This window comes from Leptidea sinapis, chromosome 24, assembly GCF_905404315.1.
Source record: "Leptidea sinapis chromosome 24, ilLepSina1.1, whole genome shotgun sequence".
Taxonomy (NCBI): Eukaryota; Metazoa; Arthropoda; class Insecta; order Lepidoptera; family Pieridae; genus Leptidea; species Leptidea sinapis.
The window spans coordinates 5,122,842-5,133,013 of record NC_066288.1 but is presented as its reverse complement, the minus strand read 5'-3'; the positions used below and the strand labels follow the sequence as shown (position 1 = coordinate 5,133,013).

Here is a 10,172-nt window from a genome sequence, read left to right as displayed (position 1 = left end):
CTTATATAAAAAACAATAATAGATACAAGTGTTTTTATAATGTAAGTAATTATTTATGTTCAGGTAGGATATACTGAACTCAGCGGTGGATAGAAACCATAAATAAAAAATAGTAGTTTAAAAAAAACTAAAATACGCTTTTTATAGAAAACCAAACTAAAAATAGAACTATTTATTTCCTGCTTTTTAGTTTGGTTTACTTATAAAAGCGTGTTTTTTTAGTTTTTTTAAACCTATTATTTCAATTTTTGAATGAAAAGTTCTCTTTGATATTCAAAAATTTCCTAATATTGCTTAAATCTGTTAAAGACAATGGTTGAAATTTAAAATTAACATCAATTCCTGCCTTATAGCCGGTAGATGAAAATTAAATAATTTAACAAAAATCTTATTTTGCAAATTGAAAAATGGAATAATTTTAGCAAATTAATGCATTTTTACCGGTCCTCAATTAGGCTAAGTTCATATGGCCGCGCGGTACCGCGCGGAACTACGAACCGCGCGGCACAAGATCAATATAAACGATAATTATCGTCTACATTACCGCGCGGTACCGCACGCCAACGCGCGGCGCGCTCTGACCCGCGCGCAAGATCTAGAACCGCGCGCTGCCGCGCGGCCCAAGTATTTCAAACCTGTATCGACCTGTTCAGTTGATCCGCGCGCCTTGAGACGGAAAGACACATAGATCGATGCAATGAGTACCGAAGATGACATTGTGCCTATCGATTTGCTTATCGACGAAATCGAAAAAAGAGATGCGATTTGGAATCTTAACTCTAAGGATTATTCAAATAAAATATTAAAAAGAAGGTCTTGGGAAGAACTAGTTTTAATTTTTTGCAAAAATGATGATTCCGAAGAAAAAAAGAAAAATTTGGGTAAGTTGTTTTTTAATTAGTTTTATTTATTTAAAATAAGTTTTATAAAATCATCACCTATTACACCATTTTATCTTGCCAATCTAATTTACCTTCAGTAACAAAATAATTTGTGAATTTAGTTCGAATATTATCTACTTCATGGATTGCTCGTCCACTGTTAGTTGGATTCACATTAGGTAATGGCGCTGGATTGATCATATCATCCTGATTTATACCATCTCTCATCCTTACCAAGTTATGTAAAACACAAATAGCTTTGACGATATCAACAGCAAAATCTATCTTCACGTCTATTGGCCGGTGTAAGATACGCCACTTGTTACACATTATGCCAAATGTACATTCGACATACCTTCGTGCTAAAGAAAGGCGGTAGTTAAATTTTTTTTTTTCTTTTGACAACATTTTACCACCATAGGGTCTCATCAAATTTTTAGTCATAGCGAAAGCCTCGTCAGCTACAATTACGTATGGTAGTTTAAATGCATCGCTCTCATTATTTGTGATAGATCTAGGCTCTGGTAAGTTCAACGAATTTTCTGAGAGTTTTTTGAATAATGACGTTTCCTTGAAAACACCCGAATCACTGTCTTTTCCGTAAGCTCCAACGTCTATCCATATGAAGCAATAGTTAGCATCACATAAAGCCATTAAAACTAATGAGAAAAAGTGTTTATAATTGTAATACATTGATCCTGATTCTGGTGGCTGTATTAAACGAACGTGTTTGCCGTCCAACGCTCCAACACAATTTGGAAAATATGCTTTATTTTCAAATTGTATAGATATTTGTGTCCAGATTTCTTTTGTTGGTGGACTCATGACCAAAGTTTTTAAATTTCTCCAAAAAACTTGGCACACTTGCTTAATTATACCCGATATCGTAGACTTGCCAATTTTATAACCATATTGTAACTCTGCAAATGAAGAACCAGTTGCTAGGTACCTGTAACATAATAGTTATTTAAGATACACGTGCATAAAGTAGATCTTTACCGAATAAGTGCTACAGTGAAAACACAAGCATAGCGAGTGTTTACAGTGTGGCACGCGAGCATAAAGTGCATATGCTCACGTGCCACGATAAATATTCCATTTCTATTCCTACTCCTATTCCTCGTCAAATTCCTATTCCCATACCTATTCCTACCCCTACTTACTCCTATTCCTACTCCTATTCCTATTCCTAATTCTATGTCTATGTCTATTTCTTTTAAGGAAATCTTTACTGAATAAGTGCTACAAAGAAAACACATTCATAGCGAGTGTTTACAGTGTGGCACGTGAGCCTAAAGTGCACAAAGTACAATTTGCATAAAGTACGAGTAGGTCATAAGGACTCTTTATGCACCCGTATCGTACAACATTTTTCAATAGTTTTGCAATGAAAACTAATAATTAATTATTTACTTTCTAGGATCGATTTTGCAAAAAAAATGGAAAAATTTACGAGATGCCTATGTAAAAGAACTTAAGAAAACAAAACATTTGAAGTCTGGTTCCTCAGCATCAACACCATCTTCATTTTCGTATTTCCAAAGATTGTCATTTCTTAAACAAGTTGTCCAGAAACGAAAAACTGACAACAGCCTTGATGTTGCGGAAGTTACAGAGAATCCTGATTTGGATAGTGCAGTTAACAGCAGCGGCGTTCAAGCTTCAACAGAAAATGTGCCCCGGAAAAAATTCAAACTTCACCCTGCCGATGAACATTTTGCAAATCTTTTACAACAAAGCATAAATACTCGAAATAATAATGCAGCAGAAAAGAAAGATGACGATGAAGATAAATTATTTTGTCTTTCATTGGTTAGGGAAATAAAAAAAGTTCCTGAAAACCGGCGTTTAAAACTGAAAATTGAAATTTATAATTTATTAGAACGATACCAAGCTACACGAGCACAGCCACTTGAAGATTTTAACTACCCGTCTACTTCATATAGCTCACAACGACCACCCAGAAACTATCATGCTTCATTTCAAAGTTCTCAATATAGCAACCCAATGCAGTACTCTGATAGAGAATCAACACAATATGGCTATACAACTAGTTCATACACTTCACCTCCCACAAGTTCATCGCAAGCAACATCACCCCCGGGTGATGTTACTTGTGACCCGTCATACGAAGATTCTCAAGAATTAGATCTGTTCAATTAAACTAAAAGTTAATTTGCCAAGAAGCCTCGCTCATAATTTCTTATTTTTTATAATTTTTACTGTGATTATGATTAATAAACAGTTAACTTACCGCAATGTTACAATGAGTTTTTCTTTTGGTGATATGCAATATCTTACAGCATTTTCACTGGATTTTAAATCATTTTCAATGAAATCGTATAAAAAATCAAAGGTTGCAACTGACATACGGAAATAATTAAAAAAAATTTCTTCATGTAACCTCAACTTAGGGTATAAGGTGACAAACAGGCTTGAAGAAAGTCTGTCACTTAATATTGGATGCACCCAGTATCGCCTTTGTCGTCTTCTGCGACGTCTCAGTCTTCTATATAAAATCCACAAGCAAATTGCCTCCTCCACGTCCATTGTATATCAATGTTAATGCCAGACTGGCGCTCGTATATACCCTGTCATGTGAACTCTCACATCGCGCGTCGGCGCGCGGTGCCGCGCGGCCATATGAACTTAGCTTAAATCTACGAAGTTTGAACGAAATCTAACCGTTTAAAGTGGGTCAAAATCGCGCCCAAATGAGTCGGTTACAAACAAATATACATACAGGTGAAGCTAATAAAAAGCATGTAAATACTGGTATACCTACCTAAGCTAAGAAAAGTACGTAAGTTGGTTGTTGTGTGAAAAATATGCTACTAAAATAAGATACCACAATGTACAAACGAAAAAACTGGAGTGTAACCAAAGAGTGACCTTCCTTCCGGCATTTCTCCATTTTGAATCAAAATATTCAAATTATAATATTGATGAACAATAATAGTACTTATATTCAATCGACAAGCTGTATTAAAACCTATGGGTTAGTGACTCTTTGTCTAATAAACTAGGGGTCCGAATGCTACATTGTATCAAAGAGTACTACGTAAGTTAAAATTTATATTTTGTTTAATATGAAACGTGCAGTGATTTGACAGTATGGCGATTGGCGACGAAGGATAATCCGACAAAGTTTGAAAGCGAACAGTTGCTTAAAACGTTGTGGATTTCGGCTAGATCCTATTCAGAGTCATAAATTTTTATGTATTATGTCGAAAAAAATTGCGGCGAACTGTTAACCCTTATTTTAAGCATCATACGCACACTAAAGTAATCCTGGCCTGTTATTATGTGTTGCCTAGCAGCAAGAGGCCCTATATAAATGTATAAATTATGTAAGTATGCATAATGTATTAAATATATTGTTCTCTGGCACGCATACAGCTACATCTAGTTTGGGGAAAGATAATTTGTGTGAAAGTGAAAAAAAAAAAACATACAAGTCATGATATCATATGAATGAATTAATATAAAATATCATATTGTATTTAAGAACAAAACATTTTTGCGTCTTTTCTACTTTTTTTCTTAATACTTCTATATGGTTAATCAACAGGCTTAATTCAGTCCACCCCAAGTTTCGTCAGCAAAAAAAATAAAAGGCTACATTGTTTTTCATTTTGATCATGATAGCAGTATAATTGCATAGACGACTTAATTTTATTTTTCCCAAGTGTAATGTAATATGCTACAAGTTAATTAGAACCCATATAATAGAGTTGTAGGTGAAGACAGTATATGTTCGAGGGAGCTCACTGTACATTTTCTCCTTAAGGGAATGTAAGAAGCCAACCAATTGTTTTACATTTTGATCATGATATTATTTTCATTGCTTTGACGACTTAATTTTATTTTTCCCAAGTGTAATGTAATGTGCTACAAGTTAATTAGAACCCATATAACAGAGTTGTAGGTGAAGACAGTCTATGTTCGAGGGAGCTCACTGTACATTTTCTCCTTAACGGAATGTAAGAAGCCAACCAATTGTTTTACATTTTGATTATAATATTATTATCATTGCATAGACGACTTAATTTTATTTTTCCCAAATGTAATGTAATATGCTACAAGTTAATTAAAACCCATATAGTAGAAGTGTTCTCAGGACATAGTCTATGTTTGTGGGAGCTTACTGTACATTTTCTCCTTAACGGAATTTAAGAAGCCAACCAACTATCAAATTAAGTATTCAATTTGACTTGTACTATAATATGGGTTTTGATGTAAGCATTGATACCGTATAACATGGCAGGCAATAAATTATTTGTGTCAAATCAATAGTAATTACTGACATTTCAATAGTTTATAACTTGTATGTCGTTCAATCACTTTTTACATCTCTTTCGATACTAACAAGCTGAGAACCAACTTGTTAGAGTTATTGAAGATTTAATAAAATAGCTATTTATATAGTTATTGTAATTTTTATATGAATATTCAATTCATTGAGAAATATTTACTACTAGATCATTCTAAGTAACATAGTATTTTCTTTCATTAATGCAAGTGTTACACATTTAAATAAAACACTTTTAAAGGATTAAAACTGTGTCTTGACATTAGATTTTAGCGTAAAAGTTACATTTTTATTTTGGTGAACCCGACGTTTAAAGACAAGTCCCCCGGAAAACGAGATCTGGAAAGGTCTTGAAACATCGTATTAACTAAAAAAAAAAGGAATTGTGTGGTTTTATGAAACCACGATGCAAGTGAAACTTTTTTTCACAAAATAACATAGGTATTAATATCAGCATAGAAAAAAACAAATTTATATATTATGCTTTATATTTTCATAAAATAAAAAACCTTTATCAAGTGTTTAAAAAATTTGAGACGATGTCATAAAAGTTTTACTTTAATAAAAATGTAACTTTTACGCAAAAATCGAATGTAAAAACACAGTTACAATTACACGCGTTTTAATCCTTTTAAAGTGTTTTATCTAAGTAACATAATAAAATTGTGACAATTTCGATTGAGCAAATTTTGAATAACTGCTGTAGTAACAGGTATTGGGGTATTGGTGTCATGTGATAAAGTATCAATACAGTGTAATATTATGTGGTAGTAAGGTGCGGTTAGTAGCGGCCCGAGCGGGAGTTGCGCGGCGGTTCCCGACGACGTTCCCGAGAGCGAGAGCGGCGAGGTCGTCGTTCGCGGGACCGGGAGCGCGACTTGCGACCGCCCTTGCGACGCGAGTACAAGTATCTGTTAGGAATAAAAACGTAAATTAGTTACTTATGCAACTGTTGTGTAATAAGAGATATTAAAACACGAATGTTAGTTTTATAATAGTATCAAAAGAGTGTTCATTACAACACTCGTTTAGATGATGTAATGGTTATTAGGTAATTAGTTTAATGTTGGCAATAAGCTAACTGTTATAGTTAATAGAGGAATTAAAGCATGAGTGTAGATAAAAACATTTACCGTCTTAATAATATACGTTAAGTTACTCCAAGTTTAAAATTACTTCTCCCTGTCGTGTTTGATTTTTATGACATTTGACAAATGTAAGATAAAGACAAACCTTACAAATAAACTTAGTATAAACCAAGAATATATGCAAAATGTTTACTAATAAACATTTTATTTATTGGTTTATTCGGACATAATATAACGTTTCCCGCATTCATTTGCAAGGCTGCCTCACATTCGGAAAACTTCAGAATTATCATTGCATTGACAATGTTATCAACGATAACGACGAAATAGTCAACATTTCTGCATATTCTTGGTCTCTCTCTATAAATTTATACCAAGGCCAAAAAAATTTAAATTTGGAATAACTTTACATCACGTTTATTAATAACACAGTTATACTTAATCGTTGTTATAATTAGAGAATTTAAGGGTTTCCTAGTGATTAGATTTTGATATAAATGTTCACCATCATCGAAATACCTATCAGAAAACTCAAATCTGTTTTTAAAGCTATAATTCTGTTCCGTTTTCTCATACTAATTATTCCATTTAATATCAGTTCTTGTGACACACAAATCATATTTATTGGAATAACTGGTTTTACGGCTACAATGAACATGAATACTATTAGACGTTGAGTTGCAGGTCGGTACCTACACTTTTAGGTAAAGAAGTCAACCCTAATTTCATCAGAAGAGATAAGATTTACGCAATAGAAAGTGAGGCAACTTCTAGGTGAATAAAAATGTAGGTCAGTAGAACTATGCGATCTGAATTACACCTTAATGTATGACCGCAAGAGTCCCAATTTATTTAATTGATTTTGCAGAGTGAGACATCCATGTATTATTGTATATTCTTTGCTAATGTATAACTAGGGATGCTGTAATCAATCATAAAATGATAGTGATTGAATGTTACAGATCTTTCACAATAGACAATAGAGATAAAATATTGTTGGTGAAAGGAAAATCCTACTTATCTAAATGAAATTGGTCGACCACTATCAATTAGTTACAATTCCAATTTGCAATATTTCCAAAAGCATGTCTGCTTGCAGCCATAAAAATACAAGAAATTATAGAATATTTAAAATTTTTAATTTTCAATAAATTATTAATCTAAATGTAGTTTTCTTAATTTGGTTATTATAATATTCATGTGTTACCGTCTTAGTTCTCGAGAGATTGGTTTCAAGTGCATAAAATTGCAAAAACCACTTCGGGTGCATTCTCCCATTTCGTATTGTCTACAGCATGCCTCACGAAAGTCAGTGACAGGAGACAGTTCAGCATACACAGGGCGACCTCCAAACCAACGGTTGTTAAGATCATTTACTGCCTTTTCGGCATCTTCTTCGCGGCGAAACTGAAACAAAACAATCTTTTTGCTAGGCATAAAAATATATTATAAATTAAAACTGTAACACACATTTTGCTTTTATCAAGACAAAGTAATACTCTCAGTCTTCCTTGTACAATTTTATACCTCCTGAAATCCCCTGCCCCACCTCAATGAAATGTCTTCTCACCTTCGTTTTTACTCCTTTTGTAAATATTTTATGTAAATATATTAAACAAAATAATATTAAGTTATAACAGAATAAAATATGTTTTATATAAGTAATATTATCAGTGTTAGTACATTATAATCTAACAGCATGTATATTTGTTTCAGGTATAATAAGAAAATAAATCTGTTATGATTCTGGGCACCGGTCATTTCTATAATCACTTGTAAATTTGTTAACACTGATCAAATGACACACTCTAAGCTTGGTGGTCTACTGACACTGGCATTGGCAAACGTGACATCGGCACATTGTGGTGCACCTTCCACAGAAGCCACTAGAAAGAATAGAAGTAATACTCTCAGGTTTTCAAGTATAAATAATGGTTATAATCACAATATCTTTATAATATGAAAATTAATAACAATGAAGCTAGATATTTCAAGCAGAGCTCCATTACAATCTCACCTAATTATTTAATTATTCCATGTATTTTAATAGACATACTTTCATCATCAACCATGGGCCATATGAGGCTATAAACAGTCAAATTAAAGCATACAGGTATCATTGAACAATTTTATATGTGTCTGATAGTATGATTGTCTAGTTTTAGAGTTGATTAAAAGTAACTATAATAAAACACATTGTGAGGTTGTCAACTAAAAGACAGGATTTATTTAAAAGTCAATCACATTACAATAACGCCACAGATGACACTAGTAGCAAGGAAGTAGACAGAGAATACAACCATAATGTTATTGGCACACAAAGTCAGCCTATTCACCTAAGCAGAATGTAAACATTATAATAAATAGTAGATCTTACCTTGATATATACATTTCCCACTAAATGGTCACCAAGATTGTCACAAACATTCATTTCCTCTATCTCCCCATACTTATCTTCACACTCAACAAACACATCTTCAAAGAAATTATCATAATGCTCTTGCATTTCTTCATCAGACACATTGGCTACAACCACTGAAAAACCAATTAAAATCCACATTAAATAATGACTACCTTGAGATTCTCATGTTATAAAGTATGACCATTAGAGTTTAGACAATTCAAAACACGAGCTGGTAATTATTTCAATCAAGATAAAATAATGTCAGTTTTACAAATTAGAATGTATCAAAATGCATCTCCTCTTTAGTTCTTAAGTCATTGTCAAAGTAGGCAAATACTCTGTCTGCTGCCCTAAATGATTATAATTTAACCTTTCCGTTCTGGGAAACGGATCGCGTGGTATGCCTCAGATTGGTGCGATTTTGCTGCTCGCTCAGCGTTCTTTCAATGTGTAGCAATAGATTACTTACTAGTTAGGATGATTTGAGTGAATATATCAGAAAGCTATTGAAACAAGCTATAAAACCATGCAAAATAGGGTCTGAACTGGGTGAGGGAGTAGGGTTCACACTCGGTTATTGTCTATCTGAAAAATCTAGTACCCTGGGGCACTGGTCTTTCAGATAGATTTGGGAAGGGTATATGGGTGTGAATGTGGCCCATATGAAGGCAATGTCGATCATTTGTTCTTCAATTGTCCCTTAATGTTTTAACTATTAATTCTTTGTACAATTTTATACCAGCTGAAGTTCCTGGCCCAACTTCCTTTAAATGTCTCCTCTTCCTACTTTTCACTCCTTTTGTAAATATTAAATGTACAACATATTGTTAACATTGCTCAAGAACAAAAACCACTTTTAAGAACCACTTCATACAATGCTTTTATATGGATTTTACAATACAAGACTATAAATAAATATACTCACAATGACTTCCATCAGCCGACTTAGCTGAATTTTGAGGATTTACATAAAGATTTTGAAGCAGAACTGTCTGTGAAAATGTTGGTTTATTATGTATTCTAGAACACCGGTCGCCATGCCTACATGCTCCAATTTTAAAATAAAACGAACAGTTGACTCTAAAAATTAAATGGGATTTAAGAATTAACTAAACATTCTAACCTAAATTAATATTATGATTATTATAAATGTCAAAATATTTATGTTGCAGCCTTAAATTGATAACGTTTTTTTTTATTCTTCAACTTATTTCATATTTTTACTTACTTATCCTTTTCTGTACCAAATATAGCCGCCAAATATTCGGCCATACTTTCAAGTCAATGATTTGTTTGATGGTATGCCCAAACAAACTACAAACTTCTTAGAACGTTTTCAGAGTGCAATTGTATACCCACTACGAATCCTAACTTCTACGCTAATAGATTGATAATTATATGTGCACACATAATCATTAAATAATAACAATCCGAGTTTAATTATTTAAAATAATAATTCAGTACCGAAATACGAAAGCCGAAACTGG

The 10,172-nt window shown here is 33.0% G+C and overlaps 3 protein-coding genes across 3 annotated transcripts; 1 reads left to right on the top strand and 2 right to left on the bottom strand.

Annotated features, from left to right (window-relative positions):
* The first annotated feature begins 463 nt into the window (after positions 1 to 463).
* LOC126971663 (uncharacterized) lies at positions 464 to 3,148 on the top strand. The gene is made up of 2 exons (XM_050818045.1): positions 464 to 881; positions 2,302 to 3,148. The coding sequence occupies exons 1-2, from the start codon at positions 698 to 700 to the stop codon at positions 3,042 to 3,044; spliced, it is 927 nt and encodes a 308-aa protein (XP_050674002.1). The 5' UTR covers positions 464 to 697; the 3' UTR covers positions 3,045 to 3,148.
* Positions 887 to 3,431, bottom strand: LOC126971629 (uncharacterized). The gene is made up of 2 exons (XM_050817990.1): positions 3,136 to 3,431; positions 887 to 1,830 (listed from the first exon to the last, which is right to left on the bottom strand). The coding sequence occupies exons 1-2, from the start codon at positions 3,429 to 3,431 to the stop codon at positions 942 to 944; spliced, it is 1,185 nt and encodes a 394-aa protein (XP_050673947.1). The 3' UTR covers positions 887 to 941.
* LOC126971693 (splicing factor U2af 38 kDa subunit) lies at positions 887 to 10,172 on the bottom strand. Its single transcript, XM_050818088.1, has 5 exons — positions 9,914 to 10,172; positions 9,611 to 9,765; positions 8,659 to 8,816; positions 7,489 to 7,688; positions 887 to 6,104 (listed from the first exon to the last, which is right to left on the bottom strand). Exons 1-5 carry the CDS (start codon positions 9,955 to 9,957, stop codon positions 5,975 to 5,977), a joined length of 687 nt encoding a protein of 228 aa, XP_050674045.1. The 5' UTR covers positions 9,958 to 10,172; the 3' UTR covers positions 887 to 5,974.